The sequence below is a fragment of the Aquarana catesbeiana genome, linkage group LG04 (assembly GCF_042186555.1).
Source record: "Aquarana catesbeiana isolate 2022-GZ linkage group LG04, ASM4218655v1, whole genome shotgun sequence".
NCBI classification, from domain to species: domain Eukaryota; kingdom Metazoa; phylum Chordata; class Amphibia; order Anura; family Ranidae; genus Aquarana; species Aquarana catesbeiana.
Window position 1 is genome coordinate 314,506,398 of NC_133327.1, and position 25,094 is coordinate 314,531,491.

The following is a 25,094-nucleotide window of genomic DNA, read 5'->3' on the forward strand; positions in this document are numbered from 1 at the left end:
AGACATAATTTATATTTACAATTAAATAAAATGAATACACAGCAAAATATGTAGGTAACAGATAATTTTATGATATATTATTTATAAAAAATTAAAGACATTGTACACTCTTAAATGTTTTAATTATTTTAACTAGGTATTGGTGTAGTTATATTCCCTGTGTTGTTTGTTTACCTTACCCTGTACTGACGGGCTCACATGTTGTGGCTGCAGTTTTTAGTGTCGTGGCTCGATTCCCTTATGTCCATATATAGCTTCAGTTAACTGGTCCCTATGCACCAAAGGGGACACTTCTTGTTCTAGGTTACGGCATTCGAAGCATGCCTCTTTGCCCTCAGTGTTGCATGGGAGTGCTAATGAGATAAAACACTGCATGGGTGAGCTCCCTGTGTCCCTGTGAATACTTTGCTTGCTAGTGTTTGTGTCAGATCTAATTACTGTGTAGCTCTCACCTGCACCAACATAAGACTGAGAAACCCAGATATTGTGAGATATGCATAGGTTCATGCATTAACCTGTGCAGTGCTATGCCACATCCCTCATGTTTAAACACGGACACTTCTGACACAGGTATCTGAAGATTTACTCTACTATAGGCTGTGCACACTGGGAAACAAATAACACCAAGGAACTACATGATCAATGCACATTTTATGCAGGTGAAAAACACAAGGTGCAATCAGGAATGTTTATCTTGTCTTTAACCACTTGCCATCAATCACGCACAAGTATGTCGCTAGCTGATGGATGCACAGCTCGTCACTCCTGCAACCGCTGTGTCCACCAGATACAGCGGCTTGTGTTGGCTGGGGTCCCTATGCAAATGTTATGAATGGGTTTCATTCATAACAGCTGTGCTTAGCATTGTGATTAACCACTTCAATGCAGGGCACTTATACACCTTCCTGCCCAGACCAATTTTCAGCTTTCAGCGCTGTAGCACTTTGAATGACAATTGCTCGGTAATGCTACACTGTACCCAAACTACATTTTTATCATTTTGTTCCCACAAATAGAGCTTTCTTTTGGGGGTATTTGATCACCTCTGCAATTTTTATTTTCTGCTAAAATAATAAAAAAAGCGAACATTTTGAAAAAAAAAAGTTTTTTGTTTCAGTTACAAAACTTTGTAAATAAGTAAGTTTTCTCCTTCACTGATGGGCACTGATGGGGCTGCACTGACGGGCACTGATAAGGCGGCACTGATGGGCACCGATGAGGTGGCACTGATGAGGTGGCATTGATGGGCACTGATGATGGGCACTAATATGCAGCACTGATAGGCGGCACTGATGGGCACTAATAGGTGGCACTGATATGCGGCACGGATGGGCACGGATAGGCGGCACGGATGGGCACTGATAGGTGGCACAGATGGGCACTGATAGGTGGCACGGATGGGCATGGATGGGCACTGATAGGTGGCACTGATGTACTATTATGTATGATACTGATGGATGCCAATCAGTGCAAACAACAATGCCTGCCACTCAGTGATTCCCATTGTGGGCACTGATTTGCATCCATTGTGGGCACTGATTGGCATTCATTGTGGACACTTATTGGCATCCCTGGTGGTCTAGGGTGGCATACCTTGTGGTGACATCCCTTGCGGTCCTAGTGGCATACCTGGTGGTCCTGGGTGGTCATCCTCGGGGGGTCTGCGCTGATAATCAATCAGCACAGACCCCCCCTGTCAGAGGAGCAGCCGATCGGCTGTCCTCTACTCGCGTATGATAGATGCGAGTGAGGAAAAGCCGATCACCGGCTCTTCCTGTCAGAGACTCTTTCCCAAGATCGTAGTTGCGGTGTGTCAGACAGACACACCGCAAGAACGATCATCGCAATGCGTGCCCCCGGGGGAGCACGGCGGCTTAATATCCTGAAGACTTCATATGATGCCCAGTCAGGATATTGAAACCACTTTGCCGCCATCAATTTGCTATATGGCGGGCGGCAAGTGGTTAAATGTGAAAAACTGTGCTAAGTGCTAATAAACCATTAGCCAAATATAAATAAATCAATTGGATACAATAGCAGCACTCACAAGTATACCCAATACCTCGGTGTACATAGAAACTATTTGAATAAAAAAAGTGCTGCACTGTAATAACCTTCTAACATAAATTAGTTTTATTAAAATACTTAAAATATACTTACAAGCTTCCAGAAGCAAACAGACATTCAGATAAAACAAAAATGGTGGCCACTGCCTGCTGACCTCGTTGTGACATCACTGCTACAGACCCCCCCTAAGGATGGGGTCTGTAGCGGTGATGACATCACACGGTCAGCGGACAGCATTTTTGTTTTATCTGAATGTCTGTTTGCTTCAAGAAGCTTGTGAGTATATTTTAAGTGTTTTTAATAAAACTGATTTGAAGCTACTGCAAACTGCTACTTTTCCTTTTCTGCCTTCCTCCTGAGCATTGGTCAGTAAAGAAAGGAGAATCTGCATGGATGGAGTGTGTCCCTATTTAAAGGAAAGCAGAAGTTTAAAGGCATCAGAGCTATTTTTAATAATTGGTAGTGGTGATTAATTCTTCCAGCGTGTTTGACCTTAGCTTTGGCGGGTCTAAATATTTGGTAAGTGCATCTGAATGGTGGAGGTGTCCAGAGCACTTATGGTGAAATGGTGTGTTGTTAACCACTTGCTGACCGCCACATGTACATATATGTTGGCAGAATGGCACGGCTGGACAAATGGGCGTATTGCCGTCGTGTTGTCCCATGCACGCCGCCGGCGGCACGCGCGCGACCCTGCCGGGAGCTCTGTGAGTCGGATTGTGGGTCCGGCAGACTCGATCGCTGCAGGGGTACCCGCGATCGTCTCACGGAGCTGAAGAACGGGGAGATGCTAATGTAAACAAGCATGTGTCTAGTGCCACTGTCACTGATCATAGCTCCCTGTGATCAGGAGCTATGATCAGTGAAGTGTCATTCGTAGCCCATCCCCCTAACAGTTAGAAACCCTCCCCAGGACACACTCAACCCCTCCCTAGCCCCCTAGTGGTTAACCCCTTCACTGCCAGTGTCATTTTTACAGTAATCAATGCAATTTTATAGCACGATCGCTGTAAAAATAACAATGGTCCCAAAAATGTGTCAAAATTGTCCAATGTGTCCGCCATAAGGTCACAGTCACGATAAAAATCACAGATCGCCGCCATTACTAGTAAAAAAAAAAAAAAATTAATAAAAATGCATAAAACTAACCCCTATTTTGTAGATGCTATAACTTTTGCGCAAAAACCAATCAATAAAATAAACGCTTATTGCGATTTTTCTTACCAAAAATATGTAGAAGAATACGTATTGGCCTAAACTGAGGAAAAAAATTGTTTTTTTTTATATATTTTTTGGGGATATTTATTATAGCAAAAAGTAAAAAATAATGCGTTTTTTTCAAAATTGTCGCTCTATTTTTGTTTATAGCGCAAAAAATAAAACTGCAGAGGTGATCAAATACCACCAAAAGAAAGCTCTATTTGTGGGAAAAAAGGACGTCAATTTTGTTTGGGAGTCACGTCGCACGACCGTGCAATTGACAGTTAAAGAGACGCAGTGCCGAATCGCAAAAAGTACTTTGGTCTTCGGCCGGCCAAATGGTCCGGGGATTAAGTGGCTAAGAGCACCGGTGGATTTTTTCATTTAGTGATAGACTTAGTATTGTGATGGTGTGATTGGCCCAACAGCTATCACATGGCACCCGGGCCAATCACAACACCGTGTACCAAGTGATAGCTATGAGCCAATCACAGCACAAAATAGTAATCATGGTTATTATGAACATAACCCATTCAGTTCAAAACATAGTTGTTGTAGTGATCATCACAGTGACAGCATTCAACGTGTAAAAAAAAAAAAAAAAAGAATCCTTGATCATCCCCCCAGAGTTGTACAGTGTCACTACGAGCTACTTTTTTTTACATGTGTAAAAAAAAGTGAAAAAAAATAATTTAATTTAATTTGATTTAATTTCTTAATTTTCCAAAAAATTGTGATAAAAAATTACAACTTCAAAAACTTACCAGGCCTCTTACTAAATTCCTCAGACTGTCTACTTGTCAAAAATAGGTCATTTGGGGGGTATTTGTACTGTCTTGGCATTTTAAGGGCCTCAAGAAATGAAATAGGCCGACATCAGGATTAGGTCATTTTCAATTATATATACCAGGGATATGCAATTAGCGGACCTCCAGCTGTTGCAGAACTACAAGTTGCATGAGGGATAGCAAGACTCTGACAGCCAAAAGCATGACACCCAGAGGCAAAAGCATGATGGGACTTGTAGTTTTGCAACAGCTGGAGGTCCGCTAATTGCATGACGCTATAACTTTCACATAAATCAATTAATATACACTTATTGGGATTTTTTTTTAACCAAAGACATGTAGCAGAATACATTTTGGTCTAAATTTATGAAGAAATTTGATTTGATAGAATATTAAATATTTTATTGGATATTAAATATTCAGTCTTTTATCATTTATATAGCAAAAAATAAAAACCCAGTGGTGATCAAATACCACCAAAAGAAAGCTATATTAATGTGAAAATGAGATAAATTTAATTTGTGTACAATACTGCATGACCCGGCAATTACCATTTAAAGTAGCACAGTGCCCAATTGCAAAAAATGGCCTGGTCATGAAGGGGTAAAACCTTCTGGAGGTCAAGCGGTTAATAAAAAAGGTTTATCATGTCAACAGATTATATAGAACTTAATAGTAATTTGGGTAAAGGAGCAACAAAATGTAGAAATACATAACGCAAGGTTTTATATCTGTTCATTACATTTACCTCTTAGTTTGTAGTATGCCAAATGGCTGGCAACAATCTGCTTGAGTGATTCTTGTGGACACACTTTAACCCCTGTTGCAAAAATAGCAGATCTTTTTGTTCTAAGCATTTTCATTTCAAATAGTCTCTTCATTGTTGGTGTTCTGGAACTTTTCTTAAAGGGTTCTGGTGTTGAAACAGCCGGTATTATTGAATTTTCAAGCTTTGTCATAACTGCAATTTCTGTAATTAAATAACAGATAAAAATGTTCTATTGTCAACTGAATATATGGTAATTTTATTTAAAAAGTAAGCAAAAGTTAAATCAATGAGGTGTTATCTTTTAACAATCAAACAATCTGGAGCAACTGTTCAGTATTATTAGATCCAGATTTGTAAATCAGTTCCATGTTGATTTATAAATCCTAATATCTACAATTGATGATGTAATGCACTCACAGAATGTCCTTAGTCTTTGAGGATATTAAAGACTGGGCAGCATTCCATCTGGAAGACTGAGGACAACTCGTGTTGAAAAGGAACAACCGTAGACAGCTCCACAGATTAGGTGAGTATTACAGCAAAAGCTGTTCGCATCCAGGCCATTTCTGACACTTCGCTCCTACATGTCAAAAATCATCATTTCTTTGCTATAAAATTAGATAGAACCCCCAAACATTATATATGTTTTTTTAGCAGAGACCCTAGAGAATACAATGGCAGTCATTGCAACTTTTTATCTTGCACGGTATTTGCGCAGCAATTTTTCAAACGCATTTTTTTTGAAAAAAAAAACAGTTTCATGCTTTAAAAAAAAACAAAACAGCAAAGTTAGCCAAATTTTTTTGCATTGTGTGAAAGATGAAGTTACGCCGAGTAAATAGATACCTAACATGTCATGCTTCAAAATTGCACACGCTCGTGGAATGGCGCCAAACTTTGGTACTTAAAAATCCCCATAGGCGACGCTTTAACATTTTTTACTGGTTACATGTTTTGAGTTACAGAGGAGGTCTAGGGCCAAAATTATTGCTCTCGCTCTAACGTTCGCTGTGATACCTCACATGTGTGGTTTGAACACCGTTTTCATATGTGGGCGGGACTTACGTATGTGTTCGCTTCTGCATGCGAGCTCACGGGGACAGGGGCGCTTTAAAAATTTTTTTTTTTTTTTATTGTTAATTTTACTTAAAAATTTTTATTTTTACACTTTAAAAATTTTTTTTTTTTTTTTTGATCACTTTTATTCCTATTACAAGGAATGTAAACATCCCTTGTAATAGGAATATGACACGATCAGTCCTGTTTACAGTGAGATATGGGGTCAATAAGACCCCACATCTCACCTCTAGGCTGGGAAGCCTAAAATAAAAAAAAAAAATAAAACGATCGCCGCTTCACAGCCGAAGCGGCGCCGTTTTTTTGAATGCAGAGGCCGGGCGTGACGTCATAACATCGCGCCCGGCCTCCGAACGATCATAGAGACTCCGGCGACCATCTGGTCCGCCGGAAATCTCTATGGTGAACATCCGGCGCCGGCGGATCCGCTATCCGACTCACCGATCGCTGTGGTGAGTCGGTAGTAGCACCGGAGGGCGGCGGGAGGGGACGCCCCCCCCCTCCGGACGTCCCCCCCCCTCCCGCCGCCCGTAAGAACGATCAAGCGGCAGAACAGCTGCTATGATCATTCTTATGGTGTACGGAATCGCCGGCTGAAAATGCCGGTATCTGAATGATGTCTGTAGCCTCAGACATCATTCAGATATAAGCCCTGAAAGTCGAGGACGTCATATGACGTCCTCCGGATATCAAGCGGTTAAAAAAAAAATCCAGCTGGGGAACCATTTAAAGAAAAAACAAAACAGTGTTATCTTCGTTTTTTTAAGCTTTAAAGTGATTGTAAAGGCTCATCTTTTATTTTTTAAAATAACAAACATATCATACTTGCCTCCACTGTGCAGCTCGTTTTGTACAGAGTGGCCCCCAAACATCCTCTTCTGGGGTCCCTTGGCGGCTCTCGTGGCTCCTCCCTGCATTAGAGGCGCATTTGAAGCGCTCTCCCGGGGGGGGTTACCTTGCGGGTGCACTCCCGAGTCTAGCATTTGTGTCCATAGACACGAATGCCAGACTCGCCCCCCCCTGGCACCCGTGTCATTTGATTGACAGCAGCGGGAGCCAATGGCTGCTCTGCAATCAATCTATCCAATCAAGAGCTAAGAACCCTGGGCAGAGAGACAGCGTGTCTCCGGCGTGTGAAATTCCAGGGCTCGGGTAAGTAAAACTGGGGGGGTTGGGGGGCCGGTCACTGCCAGGTGTTTTTTCACCTTAATGCATAGGATGCATTAAGGTGAAAAAACATGAGGGTTTACAACCCCTTTAATAGTTCTGCATATTGACCGTGTTTCTCTGTTCCTTTCTCAGTGCAAGTCTATAATTAACTGGGAACAATAGATTTTTATCTAGTGAGACAAATGATTAAAAATAACATTTCCTTAAATACTGATGATCAAAAGAGGGAACATATACCAATCTGTATATTGAATACAAAGAGCAAAACAACAGGCAAGTAAAAATGTGAGTGTCCCATAAAAATGAGTTATAAGTAAAAAAATCACTATAGCGTACTTAATGAAATTTGTTAACTATAAATACAAACCACTGAATTTTAATTCTAAGAAACCTCTGTAGACACAGATACCACATTCAAATGTTTTTATTATAATTACATTTCCCTTGTTTTCCTAGAAGAAATTTCCTTGAAATGAACAGTTCATTAGAGAAATTATCTGGATCAGGCAAGGCGAAAATAACTTTTGTTGGAAACAAACTAGCCAAATAGAAATGCCTAAAGCAGGTAGTATAATATTTTAATTTATTTTATATTTTACAGTACATTGGCTTTCTGTTGGTTGGGCTTGAAGCACTTCAAAACTAGGATGTATCACACCTCACGGTGTATAGATAATTTTACAAACTGCCAAGGATAATAACAGTTTGCTGCCTGAGGTACAAGAAAATAAATTGTATTTGGAATCCTTTGCTTTAAACATCATTGTCATTAAATGGAAGCCATGATATTCCTGAAGTATTGCTTTGCTATATGAATTCTGCTTTACTATTTTGAGTGAGGAAAGTCTACATTGCATTATTAGGACTGAGATTTTTATCCTTTTTTCAACATGCCTTGGGTTCATATACAAGAAAAATCTCCAAGTGTGAGAGATCAAAGTATCAGCGAGCAAAATCTCTAGTCAACCTTCCTTCTCAAAATGCAAAAACAGCAACAAAGATTGTGACCAAGAAGCTCAACCTGCAATTCAAGTCAATGCATTTTTATTTGGTGCAGAAAACAGAGCATTGTGCAAGTGAAATACATTTTGAAGGTAGCACGTCCTGCTCTACACTATGGACACTGCAGTAGGGCAAGCATATACAGTATACTGACAAAAACGGAAGGAATAACATCTGCGAGAGAATCTCCTTTAAGGGAAGAAGCAATTACCAGCACTAATAAGAAAGCAAAATCTAGATAGAGTAAGCTAACTAATCATCTATATCAGGAAAACACACTGTAATGCCCTGTACACACGATCGGACATTGATCGGACATTCCGACCACAAAATCCATGGATTTTTTCCAACGGATGTTGGCTCAAACTTGTCTTCCATACACACAGTCACACAAAGTTGTCGGAAAATCTGATTGTTCTAAACACGGTGACATAAAACACGTACATTGGGACTATAAATGGGGCAGTAGCCAATAGCTTTCATCTCTTAATTTATTCTGAGCATGCGTGGCACTTTGTGGATCGGATTTGTGTACACACGATCGGAATTTTCGACAATGGATTTTGTTGTCGGAAAATTTTATAGCAAGCTCACAAACTTTGTGTGTCGGAAATTCCGATGGAAAATGTGTGATGGAGCCCCCACACGGTCGGAATTTCCGACAACAAGGTCCTATCACACATTTTCCATCTGAAAATCCGACTGTGTGTATGGGTCATAAATCAAAAAATCCTATAACATGATCCATAAAGAGCTTCGAGATCAGAAGGTGCACAAGATGGGGGTATGGCTGGCCATACATTATACAATTTTCTTGTACAATTTTCCTTTAGATTTACTAAAACCATTTAATATGAGATCAAACCTAAACACTTTAAATTTGCAGGCCGACCCTTATACTACATAATTGAAGGTAACTCTAAAGGAAATTGAATAAGAAAATTGTATAATGTATGGCCAGATTAAAGCCTGGTACACATATTAAAAAAATGATCAGCTCCGTTTGGAGCCGCTATTCTAATGATCCAACATTAGTACAGCGATCTCCCCCACTGAGCTGTTGTATTCTGACAGGGGGACGCCCCCCCCCCCCGCCAGAACGCCCCAATCAACGCTCTCTGCCATTACTAGATGTTGGTAGATTTGCTGAGAAGCAGTGTGTTCTGTTAATTTTATGCAGCTATTTCAGGCATTGATATTGGCTAGTAAAAGTCTTCTTTTATACATCACATTTTAATTGTGTTCATTTCTTCCAAAGTCATACAAATATTAAACCTATTTTGTTGGTAGGGCAAGGACAAGTCGGGACAAAACTCCTGTTTGTATTGTGTAAGTATTAGTGTTTAATATTGGCAAACAATACAGAAAAATTGCTATTTTTTCACGACATAATAAAATTTGTCGAATGGGCACAGCCAAATATAATAATATTTTGCTTTGAAAAGAAATAGAAATGCCCTTTGTCTCATAACGGAAATGTACATCTGACATTACCTTTAGTATGTTTTTACTGCACATTATGTATGGAAGCTATTGAACAATTTTTCTCTGAGTATTAAAAGTGGCAGAAGGGGTTGCAAAGAAAGATACTCCAATGCCCCAGCAAGAAAAATCAAATGATAAGGATGTGAGAAAAGATAGCAGCTGCAGCAGTTATGGGCATAAAAATGACAGCAGCAAGAAGACAAAGCTGCTGTTTTAATACTGTTGCAAACTACCACAAGGTCCATTCATCCAATCAAATAGTTGAAATTAGCTGTTAGCTCAGTTGTACTGCCAGCCACAACAGATCAAGTAGAAGAACAGAACAAGACTGAGAACTAGATATGGAAAAATCATCTTCTTCTACTTATGCTGCTTATGCAAACACTCTCCTTCAGATTCTCTCTCTTCACTACTGTCTAGTCAACTATTCATCAGGAGGAAAAGTGACAGTTGACTTTCCTCTGAATCTAAACAGCAAGCTTTGGAGGAATAGGAAGTAAAATCGATATCACAGCAGATCTAAACTACCCTCTGGTTTTCTAAGTAAAAAGCTAAAAATGTTTAATAAATGTTAATAAATTCCAAATAAAACATACCAATGTTTTTTTTTCTGCAGTGTTTTCAGTCACCTTCTGCCTATAAGTGCACATGCAATGTATTGTTATAGTCAAGGGGTAATTCTGATGATAACTGTCACAATTGCCAGTGTGTTTCTGTGAGCTATCAATCCTCAAATGGTTGGTGTAATAGCTGACCGTGTATACAGCACCATGGCATCTGTAGATTTAACCACTTGCTGGCTATGCTGTAGCTGTCATTCTATTGACGTCCTCCGAGAACCGCGTCCGCTACAGTGCACATCTGGCACGCTCTGTGATCACTGTGTCCTTTTGGACACAGCTAATCACAGAAGGGGTAAAGGGCCAATCACAGCTGATCACAATGTAAACACACTTGCCTCTTATCAGCATTTCTTTCCTCATGCGCTGCCAGCGCGTGAGGAGAAGAGAGCCAGTAACTGGAAAGAGGACATCTACACTGATAATCAGGGTTCTAATCTTCAGTGTCCTGATTATCAGTGCAGCCCCAATAGTGCCCATCAGTGCCCATCAGCGCTGCCTATCAGTGCCCATCAGCGCTGCCTATCAATGTTCTTCAGTGCTGACTAGTAGAGTCCATCAGTGCTGACTATCAGTGCCGCATATCAGAGCAGCCTTATCAGTGCCATCTCATCAGTGCAGCCTATCAGTGCAGCTTATCAGTGACCATCAGTGCAGCCTCATCAGCGCACATCAGTGAAGGAGAAAAATTACTTATTTGTAAAATTTTATAACAGAAAAACTTTTTTTTTTTCCAGAATTTTCTGTCTTTTTTCATTTGTTTAGCAGAAAATAAAAAAACCCAGTTGTGATTAAATACCACCAAAAGAAAGCTCTATTTGTGTGAAAAAAATTATAAACATTACATTTGCGTATATAGTGCTGCATGACCGCGCAATTGTCATTCAAAGTGCGAGTGCGCTGAAAGCTGAAAATTGGCCTGGGCAGGAAGGGGGTAAAAGAGCCCAGTACACAAATGGTTAAATAGAAGATTACAGGGCTCCATAAGAGTCACACTCACTGGTTCTGCAGGTCACTGCCAGCTCTTCCCCTTTGTTTGGGGCTTCCTGCTCCTGCCAGTGCTGCAGCCAATCTTTGTGGGGGAAGGGCACCATCTTAAAGGACTGTTGTGAGGCTTTCCTTAGCATTCAAACAATGCCTACACATGCTAGCAACTGGACCCCTGCACAACCTCCTTTGTGATCCCTCTAATTGCTGCTATTTTTCTTACCAGTATACTCCAGGTGTCCTCTAGCAGTATTAAAAGAGAAGAATGTATTATGGAAAATCAATAGGAAACACGGCACAAGCTTGTCTGATAAACTATGACTTGTCATTTTTTCTCTACCTTGAACCATATTCAGTCAGCCCTCAGGAAGTGCCAGGCCAGTAGGTATACTTCTTGTTTGTATACTGACATTCATATCGTGACCATATGAAAGAAGAAAGACTACTAAGTAGCCATGTTTTATTGTCCATTACTGTAAGAGCAAAACCAGACATTATCAAGCTGCAAGCCTGCAGCAAATGTCATGATGCAGATGAAGCCATTGCTACCTCTAGGGATCAGGCATCTCTCCACCTTGCAGCTTGTATGTTTGCTTCCTCTGGAAAAGCCATCAAAAGCAGCAGAATTATTAAAAGAAGAAGCCACCGCAGGTGCATTGCCAATACCTGACTAATGAGCAATTGCAAAGTCAGAGGCAATAGCTGGAAGTGATGGTTACAGCCTATCTGACCTGCCCTATGTATCCAGGAAAAGTATTAGCCAATTGCTTTTAATGCCCACCTTCCAGCATCATTTTAGAAAGATAATTTAGTGCAGCACATGACATCATCATCATCAATGAACACACATGATTGTTTGCACTAGGTGTCATAAATTCTGCCCCCCAAAAAATTCAAGGTTCAGTAAGGCTGCCCATACCTTATGCTACTTAAATTCACCCCCAATGGTGCCCAGTAATGTATAAATAGTATAGCTGAAAGTGTATTTTTGTCCTCAACCCTCATTGTACATGCAAAAATCACTGTCCCAATCTAAACACTTCACAATTTGTTTACAAATACCACTTTTCCCCTTTACCTAGCTTACCTTTTTACCTAGCTTAACACTTTTCTCCTTTACCCATAGAAGTGTCCCTGAAAATGTTAGTCTCTCTATCTTAATCTGCAGGAACACTCGATTTTAACGGATACCATCCAATGATACAAATAGTAAAAAAGGGGATTAGTACCATAGGGTCCAAGTGTTGGGTAAGTATATAAGCCAACACAACAGGAGGTACCAACTCCCCTCCCCCTCTAGGACTCCTACGGGTTCTTCCCATTTGTATTCATTTGTAAGACCATCTAATGATAGCCAATCAAGCATGACTGGAAACACAATCACATTAAATATGGTTAAGATCAAAACCAAATTTGCTCTTGACATACACTTGCCAGCTGTGGAAAGGATACAGGGTATATAAGGCACAAAATAAAGTTTAGAACATGAAGTGATCATTTGAACACACCATTTATGTCTCAACAGAAAAAAAAAGAAATAATTAGGGCGTAGATCGGTCACAGAGGAGATAATTAAGGGTTTGTTTTTGCCCCAACAACTTTGTGCGTGCATGATTTCCCCATTATATACCTCTGAGCAGGGACACAAACACAAAGCAAATTAATTAGCAATACCACTAGAGAAAAAAACTTATATTTCAAAATAAAAGCTCCTGAAACTTAATAGAAAATAATTTTGGTAACATTAACCAAATCAGCAGCAGAGGATAACATTGCCTTTCATCATATGGCATCTAAAATTTGTAATTGATGATGCACCTTGATATTATATATTCCCTCTTAAACACCATTCTGTTCTGCAAATAACCTATTTAAAAAGACTGGGAGTAATGTGTAAAGCAGAATAATTTTTATCAGCCAGTAAGTTGTAATTTCCTTTTAATATGTTATATTGTGTGTGTGTATATATATATATATATATATATATATATATATATATATATACACACACACACAGCATATACAGTATCTCACAAAAGTGTGTACACCCCTCACATTTTTGTAAATATTTTATTAAATCTTTTCATGTGACAACACTGAAAAATGACACTTTTCTACTTTTCTATGTAAAGTAGTGAGTGTACAGCTATTATAACAGTGTAAATTTGCTGTCCCCTCAAAATAACTCAACACACAGCCATTAGTGTCTAAACCGCTGGAAACAAAAGTGAGTACTCCTCTAAGTGAAAATGTCCAAATTGGGCCCAAAGTCTCAATATTTTGTGTGGCCACCATTATTTTCCAGCACTGCCTTAACCCGCTTGGGCATGGAGTTCACCAGAGCTTCACAGGTTACCACAGGAGTCCTCTTCCACTCCTCCATGACAATATCACGGAGCTGGTGAATGTTAGAGACCTTGCACTCCTCCACCTTCCATTTGAGGATGCCCCACAGATGCTCAATAGGGTTTCGGTCTGGAGACATGCTTGGCCCGTCCATCACCTTTTCCCTCAGCTTCTTTAGCAAGGCAGTGGTCATCTTGGAGGTGTGTTTGGGGTCTTTATTATGTTGGAATACTGCCCGGTGGCCCAGTCTCAGAAGGGAGGGGATCATGCTCTGCTTCAGTATGTCACAGTACATGTTGGCATTCATGGTTCCCTCAATGAACTGTAGTTCCTCAGTGCTGGCAGCACTCATGCAGCCCCAGACCATGACACTCCCACCACCATGCTTGCCTGTAGGCAAGACATACTTGTCTTTGTACTCCTCACCTGGTTGCCGCCACACACGCTTGACACCATCTGAACCAAAAAAGTTTATCTTGCTCTCATCAGTCCACAGGACATGGTTCCCCTAATCCATGTCCTTAGTCTGCTTGTCTTCAGCAAACTGTTTGCGGGCTTTCTTGTTCATCATCTTTAGAAGAGGCTTCCTTCTGGGATGACAGCAATGCAAACCAATTTGATGCAGTGTGCGGCGTTTGGTCTGAGCACTGACAGGCTGACCCCCCACCCCTTCATCTTCTGCAGCAAAGCTGGCAGCACTCATATCTGAGTGGAACCTGTCCTGTTAAATCGCTGTATGGTCTTGGCCATCGTGCTGCAGTTCAGTTTCAGGGTCTTGGCAATCTTCTTAGTGACTAGTATGAGAGAGTGAGAGCAATAACACCAAATTTAATACATCTGCTCCCCATTCACACCTGAGACCTTGTAACACTAACGAGTCACATGACACTGGGGAGGGAAAATGGCTAATTGGGCCCAATTTGGACATTTTCACTTAGGGGTGTACTCACTTTTGTTTCCAGCGGTTTAGACATGAATGGCTGTGTGTTGAGTTATTTTGGGGGGACAGCAAATTTACACTGTTATACAAGCTGTACACTCACTACTTTACATTGTAGCAAAGTGTCATTTCTTCAGTGTTGTCACATGAAAAGATGTAATAAAATATTTACAAAAATGCGAGGGGTGTACTCACTTTTGTGAGATACTATAATATATATATATTTTCCAGGTTGGTAGAGTGCACAAGCAAATTATACAGAGTATACGTGAAAATGTACTGTGAAATGTACAATTATTTTAGTCATATCTAGAAAATTGCAATCCTTGTTCTTAAATGTTACAATCAAGGTTTTACAAATGGTATGAATCAATTACAAAAGGCTATCCACGAGATTATTGAAAGTATGCTAAATTGTATAAACACTATAGATTATAAATGCTATCATTTTACTTTAATATTTCTTGATTAGGGCATAAATATAGGAAAGAACATTGCGTGTAACATAAGAAAATTATGTATTACTATATCAGTATATAAAATTATTTGATTGAAATTCTAAAAAAAGTATCAGACTTAGGCTACTTTTACACTGGGGCGGTGGGTGCATCGGCGGTAAAACGGCGCTATTTTTAGAGGTGCTTTACTGTCAATTTTGCGGCGCTATTCGGCCGCTAGCGGGGCGCTTTTACCCCCCACTAGCAGCCCAGAAAGGGTTAAAACCACCGCAAAGCGCTGCTGCAGCAGCGCTATGCCGGCGGTATAGCCGCGCTGCCCATTGATTTCAATGGGCAGGAGCGGTGAAGGAGCAGTGTATACACCCCTCCTTCACTGCTCCAAAGATGCTGCTAGCATGAGTTGTTTTAACGTCCTGCCAGCACACCACTCCAGTGTGAAAGCACTCGGGCTTTCACACTGGAGAGACAGGAAAGGCTCTCTACAGGCACTATGCAGGCGCTATTTTTAGCTCTGTAGCGCCTGTAAAGCACCCCAGTGTGAAAGGGGTTTTATAGTTACACCGTACTTTGTAGAAGGATGGAATCCTCCCCAACCCGCCCTCTTAAAATTACAGCTCTGTATTAATGTTGCGTTACACTCCAAATTCACACCCACATTCCTGCACAGACACACACAGGCTGTAGCTCAAAGAACTTACACGAACATAACCTTTTTACATTATTATTTTATATTTTGCATTATATTACAGTACATATCTGTTATCATGTACTATTTTGTTATTAAACATATTTTTATATTTTGCATAGCAATAGTTCATATGCTAGGTTAGATTCTTGAATACAATTTATTTTAAGTAAAGAAGTAAAGAGAAAACTTAGAAATGTGCTGAATGATCAAAATATTTAATAGCTTGATATATAATAAGCCTATACATACTACTTGCATGAATGCACAGAGAACAAATGATAGATCAATTCAGACCGAGGAGTCACAGCAGGATGATAGTAAAGATGCTAACTGTCAGATTTTGCTGAGCATATAGATGGCCTGCAGAATCAGATTCAAATAAAAAATAGTTTTTGTCTGCATTATGGAACCATGTAAAGAGAATTTCTGTAAATATAAAAGCAGGAGATAGCAAAAGTAACAAGAAACTAAACTGCAGTCTTTTGTACCAGACATCCAGGCCAGCATAGAAGATGATTTTCATTATGATGCAGAGATGTGGAGAAAGAATATTAGACAATTCTGCAAAACTTTATCCTAAAATCTAAGATCAGCTGGTCAAAATTTTCCAAAGACATCTTGCCTCATGATAAAAATGAGAATACATTTAACAATGAAAATATCTGTGAATCAAATACAGGCAGGGTAATTTGACAAATTAACAGAAAAATACGTGTTTTAAAGTTTGGCTACAATGTCATTTTGGTAATTTTTACAAACTCATTTGGGCAAGCCAGGCTAATATAAATTTATTGGTACAGTAGGTCTGTGATGAGATTAATAAAGGTCTTTATATCCAGTGTTGAAGGTTCTTCTATTTTTTTAAGATTAATTTTCTGGCATAAAAGAGCAGTAGTCGTATTAACTGTTCAAGGTGTTTATCCCCTATGTGACTTGGTAATATAGTAAGGAGCAGGCCTGGACTGGCCATAGGGCACACTGGGCACTTGCCTGTGGGCTGGTGACGCCAGTCCTTGCAGGGCCAAGGTAGTTGGGCTGCTTTTTGAGTCTGCGCCACTCACCCGACCTCTACACGGCCGTCCGGCTGCCAGTTCAGTTCAGACGTCTGGGCTGAGGACACGAAAACATGAAAAGGGAGGAGCTAGAGGAGACACTTTCGACCTCTCCGCGGCCACCAGTATATTTCAGATGTTGGCACCAAGGGGCGCGACCATGAAGGGGGAGGAGCTAGAGGAGACACCTGCTGCAGACACCATGGAGCCGGATCAGAGAAAATATTCAGCCATACTCAGCCATACCCAACCATACCTAGCCATACCCAGCCGTACTGAGCCATACCCAGCCATACTCAGCCATACTCAACCGTACCCAGCCATACTTATTGATACCCAGCCATACCCAGCCATACTCAGCCATACCCAGCCATAGCCAGCCATACTCAGCCATTATCAGTAATACCCAGCCATTCTCATCAATACCCAGCTGTACCCAGCCATACCCAGCCATACTCAGCCATACCCAGCCATAGCCAGCCATACTCAGCCATACCCAGCCATACCCAGCTGTACCCAGCCATACTCAGCCGTACTCAGCTGTACATAGCCACCCATCCATACTCAGCCTTACTTATCCATACACAGTTATGGCTCAACCACGCTCAGCCATCCCCATCCATGGCTCATTCATCCCCATTCATGCTCACCCATGCCACATCAGTTCTCATCCATGCCACTACAGTGCCTCACAAAAGTGTAATTGGTAGTCAAATTAGATTTGAGAAATATATCCCCCTAGTACACCCGATGCTGCTCCCTGCATGTTGGGCCCCTGTATGTGGCCAGACTGTAGAAAAATCTCCCACATGTGGTATCACCATACTCAGGAGGAGTAGGAGAATCTATTTTGGGGTGTAATTTTTGGTATGTACATGCTATGTGTTAGAGATATTGTATAAATGGACAACTTTGTGTAAAAAAAGATGCGTTTTCATTTTCTTTCCACATTTTCCAAAAACTTGTAGAAAAAAATGACATGTTCAAAAGACTCATTATGCCTCATAGATTATACATTGGGGTGTTTTCTTTCCAAAATGGGGTCATTTTTGGGGCGTTTCCACTGTACTGGTGCTCCTGGGCCTTCAAAGGTGCAAGAGGTAGTCAGGAAATTGGATGTGTAATTTACTGTATGCTCTTAGAACACCTGAAGATGCTCCCTGCATGTTGGACCTCTCTATGTGGCCACACTGTGTAAAAGTCACACACATGTGGTATCACCATACTCAGGAGGAGTAGCAGAATGTGTTTTGGGGTGTAATTTGTGGTATGCATATGCTGTGTGTGAGAAATAACCTGCTAATATGACAATTTTGTGGAGGAAAAAAAGAAAAGAAAATTATTTTGCAAAGAATTGTGGGAAAAAATGACAACTTTAAAAAACTCACCATGCCTCTTACTAAATACTTAAGAATGTCATGTGTCCGCTGACACCATCAGACTCTATCCTGTCTACCAAAAACAACAAATCAGTTCGGATGACAGTCAGATTGAAATAGACAGGTGATCCATTTCAATCTGACAGCCCTATAGAGAAGATCAAAGCTGTGTCCATGTCTGCTCACATAGCAGAGTGGATACGGACATGTCATCTCTCTGCTCAGTGGGGAGATCCCCTGCTGAGCAGGTGGATGCAGATTTTAGACAAAACCTGTGTGAAACCAGCCTTAAACCTAGAACTAGACACCAAATTGGAAAAAAATATATTCCTAAAAAAGGTGAAGAGAAAGCCTGTGATAATATCTGCATCATCCGCCATCTTAAATTGGATCCAGTGGTTATCCCCTCCACCATAGGCAAAATGGTCGCTTACCAAATTGCATGGACCTTCTATCATGAAAGGTCAATGTCACTTGTGGCTCTAAACACAGCCAGGGCCTTTAAATATCCAAGGAGTCTCTTAGGGCATGTGGAATCCCTATTCAAATATCAATATCACAAATGGTCCCCAAAAAAAAATAGATCCCTAAAATCTTATTGTAAATATAAAATATTGTACTTATGACAAAAAGAACATATAATCGCATTAGAGTCAAGTTTAAGTCTACCCGCTATTCGCAACTGCCTGTCCTTTCGGGATTTGAGAAGTGTGATGGCGTCAGCACGTCACTCCATGGACGTGCTTAACCTTGTGGACAGCCTTCCCAGAAGAGTTGAAGCTGTTTTAGCTGCAAAGGGTGGGCCAACTCAATATTGAACCCTACAGACTAAGACTGGAGTGCCATTAAAGACCATGTGCATATAAAGGCAGATGTCCCGATACTTTTGATAATATAGTGTATCTTTGTTGCATTTTAATACTTATATCACTGCACTAGATTTTGGGCTTGTATAATTACATAGTTACATAATTTAATGGATGTATCCAGCTCTGTTTTAATCAAATGACATTGCTGACCTCTCCTTCTCTAATTCGCACCAGTTACCTGATATTCGTGATGATTCAATTGCATTATTACTTTTTGAATCACTGACATGGAACAAGTTTTTACTTCACTGGATGCATGCTAGTTCTCAGTCTAAAGTAGAGAAGACACAAACAGACAGTAAAATAGCATTTTCTGAATGACTTAGGCAAAGCCTGTATATTTCTTTCAGAGGAGATTTAAACATAGCTGGAAAAACAACCTTTATGTATGATGTAATTGTAACTATCATTCAGTTGGTATACTGCTGTCATGTATACATGTATATATGTATTATATTCACTATTTGTTAGACAATCAATTCTTATTTTTTATTTTTTTTGCAACAGTTTAAAAAGGGAATTCCAGTCATAACTTTGAGTAGAATATACCAGGGTCAGGTTTGTATTGCCCCTTTCACTTTCAGAAACATTTAATCTAATTTTCTGTCCTAATAGACTGTTGTCACCAGGATAGAAAGTGGTACAGTTGTCACTGTAACAAGTCAACAACACCTGTCTGAGTGACAACTGTCCAAGGTGGGATTTCCTTTCATATTAGGAATGTTTCTTCCGACTTTATGTTGTGTCTCCAGGGCAGGAAGCAAGAGAACATTTTCCTACTCTTTTCAAAATTGGGATTGAAGTTTTACTTTAAAATGAAAATGGATAAAAAAAAATGTAAAAGGATAATCCTCTTTCTTGTAATGCAGCTGACTATACAAAGAAAGAAAAGGAATAACTCATCGGCATAATAAGAAAATATTCTTGTAATGAAACTTAGGTAGGCATTTATATTTTTTATACTAGAGATATAAAAATGGATTTCTAAGAGGAGCAATAAAACCATATAGCTGTGATCATTTAGTTTGCAAGTTTACCTTGGGGTAATAAGATATTAAATATTGCAGTAATTGTATTAAAGTTATACAGAAGAAAAACTAGTAAAAAGCAACTAAATGAGAAATGAATATCTGCAAAAAGTTTGAAAGTTTAGAAAAAGAAAATGTCTACTATTTAAAGGCTAAGTTCACCTTTTTTCTTTCTTCTAAATTCCAGCTCCCCTATGCACCAATATAGCATTAATGTACTTCTTTTGCAAACATAAAACAGCTTTCCATTAATTCTACACACACTTACTTCACTGACTTCATGTTTCCAAACACGCATCCATTACTTCCGCCTTACTTCCTGGGCAGACTATAGGTCATGACACAGGAAGGAGTTGACCAACTGACCTCATTAGCACACACCCTGCATCATCCACCCTCCTACCTACCCACCGATTTCCAGGCGCATGTTTTTTAAATGAAATGCAAGCAGTGATCACCCTTCTCACTAAATACACAGGCATGCATTTTATTTTTCCTACCTTAACCACTTCAGCCCTCGAAGGATTTACCCCCTTAATGACCAGGCCATTTTTTGCGATACAGCACTGCGCTGCTTAACTGACAATTGCGTGATCGTGCGACGTTGTACCCAAACAAAATTGAAGGTACTTTATTATTCTCCTAATTCAGTAGCATCCCATACCTCCAAACAAAATTGATGTCCTTTTTTCCCACAAATAGAGCTTTCTTTTGGTGGTATTTGATCACCTCTGTGGTTTTTATTGTTTGCACTATAAACGAAAAAAGTCCTACAATTTTGAAGAAAAAAGTATATTTTTTACTTTCTGCTATAATACATATCTAAAAAATATATAGAAAAAAACTAATTTATTCATCAGTTTAGTCCAATATTTATTCTTCTAGATATTTTTGGTAAAATAAATCGCAATAAGCGTATATTGATTGGTTTGTGCAAAACACATTGTCAGTACATCATTACAATAGTTATCTTATATAAGGTTATTTACACATATTTTCACTACTGAAAGCATGGTTAGAACCAGTAAAGCATAAAAAGGTTCAGAATAAAATAATTGATTTTAGCAGAGGGGTATTGCTAAGGGCACCAAGGTTTGCATGCCTACAGGCCTTAGTGAAGAAAATCTGGCTACTGCTGTATGTACAGGGAAGGGAAAAATATGTTTTTCACTGTCAAAGGTGAATAGAACTAAATGCTGATTTTACTTTGATACACCAGGCTTGTTGGAAAAGCAAGCCAATTACAAAATAAACAAGCATGACAAATTTGTACAGTAACCACTAGGGATGGGCCAAACACTCCCCGGTTTGGTTTGCACTAGGACACCTCAAACAAGCAAAAAGTTCTAGCGAACATGGGAACGCTATTAAAGTCTATGGGACAAGAACATGAAAAATCAAAAGTCCCAGTTTTAAAGGCTTATATGCAAGTTATTGCTATAAAAAGTATATGGGGACCCAGGTACTGCCATATGGGACATGTATCAATGCAAAAAAAAGTTTCTAAAACAATCGTATTTTAATTATGCTTAATGTGAAACAATAAAAATGAAAGATTCCTTTAAATATCATGCCTGAAGGGTCCCCTTAGTCTGTAAAGTGGCGCATTTGTGCGATGTGTAGAACATGCCGCAGCTGTCAGGGACGTGCCAGTACTGACCAGGGGCACATGCGTACGCACATGCTTGCTAGCGCTGTTTGACGCCAAAGAGTCTTTAAAGGTATCTCAGCTACACTTATGCGGCACTGTTTTGTCTGTAGCTCTGTACCAGTGTTACCTGTATCCGTTCGCTGATTGCTGTTCTGGCCCGCCTTCGTCTGACTTCTCTACCTTCTCCAATCCTACCCAGCTTGCCTGACTCTGCCTTATCTCTGCTGTGACCCATTGCCGACTCCTGCTTGCCTTATCGACTCTGCTATTGCCCGATCAAACTTCTTCCTGGGGCCCAGATCCCTTTTGGGCGCATCTGTCCCTTATCAGAAAAGGAGCAAGAGGCACTAAAAGATTACATTAACGAAAATTTGAATAAAGGATTCATCCGTCCCTCTACTTCTCCAGCTGGTGCCAGAATATTCTTTGTTACCAAAAAGGACCAGACCCTCCGCCCATGTGTGGACTATCGGGAACTTAATAAGATTACGGTCAAGAACCGTTACCCGTTGCCCCTGATACCTGAACTTTTTCAAAAATTAAGATCCGCTGTTATCTTTACCAAGCTTGATTTAAGGGGAGCTTACAACCTGGTCCACATTCGGGCCAGGGATGAATGGAAGATGGCTTTCCGGACTCGGTTCGGGCACTATGAATACCTGGTCATGCCCTTGTAATGCTTGTCATTGTCATTGCCATGTAATGCTCCTGCCATGTTCCAACATCTTATCAATGATGTATTCAGAGACTTCCTTGACATCTTTGTAATTGTCTATTTAGACAATATTTTGATATTCTCTGGGTCATTTGATCAGCACCGGAAACATGTTTGCAGAGTTTTAGACCTGCTCCGCCTGCACGGACTGTACGCAAAGGCAGAGAAGTGCAAATTTGAGCAATGGGACATTCAGTTTTTGGGCTTAGTGATTTCTCCAACTGGTATCAAAATGGATCCTCAGAAAGTGTCCGCAGTACTTGACTGGCCAGTACACTTGAATAAAAAGGGAGTACAATGCTCCATAGGCTTCGCAAACTTTTACAGGAAATTCATCAAGGGATTCTCCACCATAATCTCACCCATTACGCAACTGACCAAGCAGAACTCTCGTTTTTATTGGAGCCTGGAGGCCCAAGACGCCTTCGAAAAACTTAAGGGACTTTTCACTTTGGCTCCAATCCTCAGTCATCCTGACCCATCTTTGCCTTTCATTCTGGAAGTAGACGCTTCTGAAGTGGCCGTGGGGGCGGTCGTTTCCCAGCGTCAGGGTAATAGATGCCTAATGCACTCCGTGGGATTTTTGTCTCGGGAACTCTCTCCTGCCTAGAGGAACTATGACATTGGTGATCGAAAGCTACTCGCCATCAAGGCAGCTTTGGAAGAATGGAGGTATCTGTTAGAGGGCGCTGTTCATCCAGTATTGATATATACCGATCACAAGAACTTAGAATACTTGAGATCCGCTAAACGGCTGAAACCTCGACAAGCCCGTTGGGCCTTATTCTTCACCCGTTTCTGTTTTCACATTACGTATCGGCCAGGATCAAAAAACGTTAAACCAGACGCGTTGTCACACATGTTCGACAATCCAAGAGAACCATCTGTGCCTGACACCATCCTGCCTGCAAGCAACTTTTTACTTCTACAGATGGACCTCCTGTCTCTGATCAAGGAAGCATCCATGAGCTCTTCAAGTCCCCCAGGAATCACCTTAACATCTCGAGATTGATTATTTTGGAAAGGAAGCCAAATCTTTGTCCCAGGGAGTGTTCGGGTCAAAGTACTAACCTTACGTCATGATCACCCTTTAGTAGGACACTTTGGGGTCCGTAAGACCCTTGAACTCGTGCAACGCACGTTCTCGTGGCCCAACCTGAAGGAGTTCTGCAGGAAGTATGTCAGCTCGTGTCCTGTCTGCATCCAGAATAAGACCATGAGAAACCGAGCCTGGGGGCTGCTAAAACCACTGTCTGTACCTGACAGACCTTGGAAAATGATTACCATGGACGTCATAGTCGAACTCCCATGTACTGAGGGGTGTTCAGCCATTTTTGTGGTTGTGGGCCACTTATCCAAAATGGCCCATTTCATACCCTTAATAGGAACCCCATCTGCTGTGGAGACAGCCCGTGTATTTATTAAAGAAATTGTCAGATTACATGGGGTTCCTGCAAACATAGTATCTAACAGAGGGGTACAGTTCACCTCACGTTTCTGGAGGTCCCTGTGTGAGATTCTGAAGATTGAGTTAGCCCTGTCCTCAGCTTATCATCCCCAAACTAACGGGCAGACAGACAGGACCAACCAGACTCTCGAACAATACATTAGATGTTTTACATCTTTAGTACAAGATGATTGGGTGTCCCTGCTGCCCCTAGCAGAATTTGCCTATAACAATGACAGCCACTCAGCCACTGGTCAGTCCCCCTTCTTTGCCAATTATGGGTTCCATTTATCTTTTTTGCCTGATTTTCTTCCAGAATCCCCAGTGCTGGCGGTTCAGGATACGGTGGAGTTTCTCAGCCACAACAACTGGGTGTTGCAAGAGGCGGTGTCCAAGGCCCAAGCAGACAGTAAGAGAACCTTCTATCAGAAGAGAAGAGGGGAGCTGGATCTGCGACTTGGTGATCAGGTATGGCTGTCTACGAATAACATTAAGTTGACTTGCCCTTATAAGATACTCACACCTAAATTTATAGGGCCTTTTCTGGTTAAAAGGAAGATTAATGAAGTTTCTTATGAACTATTTCTGCCTGATTCTCTTAAAATCCACCCAGTGTTCCACGTATCATTATTGAAACCTGCTGTGCCTGATCCTTTTCCTGATAGAGGTACCAGACCCTCTGTACCTGTTCTAGTGGATGGAAGTGAGGAATATGAAGTGGAGGCCATCCTCGATTGTAGGAAGAGACAGGGGCAAGTACAATTTTTAATCAAGTGGAAAGGGTATGGCCCAGAAAACAACTCTTGGGATCCCGACAGCAACATCCACGCTAAGCGTTTAATTCGTGCTTTTTTCGCCCATCCAGAAAAGAGAGGTTACTTAGGCATCCGGAGGCTGCCCTTTGGGAGGGGGCAATGGCAGGGATGTGCCAGTACTGACCAGGGGCTCATGCGTGCACGCATGCGCACGAGGGGCTCTTCCTGGACTATGCAGCAATGTGTGCCTAGCAGTGTGTGCCAGCGCTCTCCCCAGGCGCACGTGTGTGCGCGGGTACACGCGGCAAGTGCGCGCTAGCACTGTTTGGCGCCCCAGAGTCTTTAAAGGTATCTCAGCTACACTTGTGCGGCGCTGTTTTGTCTGCAGCTCTGTACCAGTGTTACCTGTATCCGTTTGCTGATTGCTGTTCTGACCCGGCTCTGTCTGACTTCTCTACCTTCTCCAATCCTACCCGGCTTGCCTGACTATGCCTTATCTCTGCTGTGAACCGTTGCTGACTCCTGCTGGCCTTATTGACTCTGCTATTTGCCTGCTGTCCTCATCTGCCTGATCTCCGGCCGAACCGGACTGTCCGACTCT

At 41.0% G+C, this 25,094-nt stretch overlaps 1 protein-coding gene across 2 annotated transcripts in view; it reads right to left on the reverse strand.

Moving 5' to 3' along the window:
- Positions 1–25,094, reverse strand: part of IMPG1 (interphotoreceptor matrix proteoglycan 1) — a 439,262-nt gene that overhangs the window by 339,168 nt on the left and 75,000 nt on the right. For both annotated transcript variants that reach the window (XM_073626835.1, XM_073626834.1), the window contains exon 2: positions 4,804–5,025. In XM_073626835.1, coding sequence (XP_073482936.1) covers positions 4,804–5,025 — 222 coding nt within the window. The remainder of the gene's footprint in view (positions 1–4,803; positions 5,026–25,094) is intronic.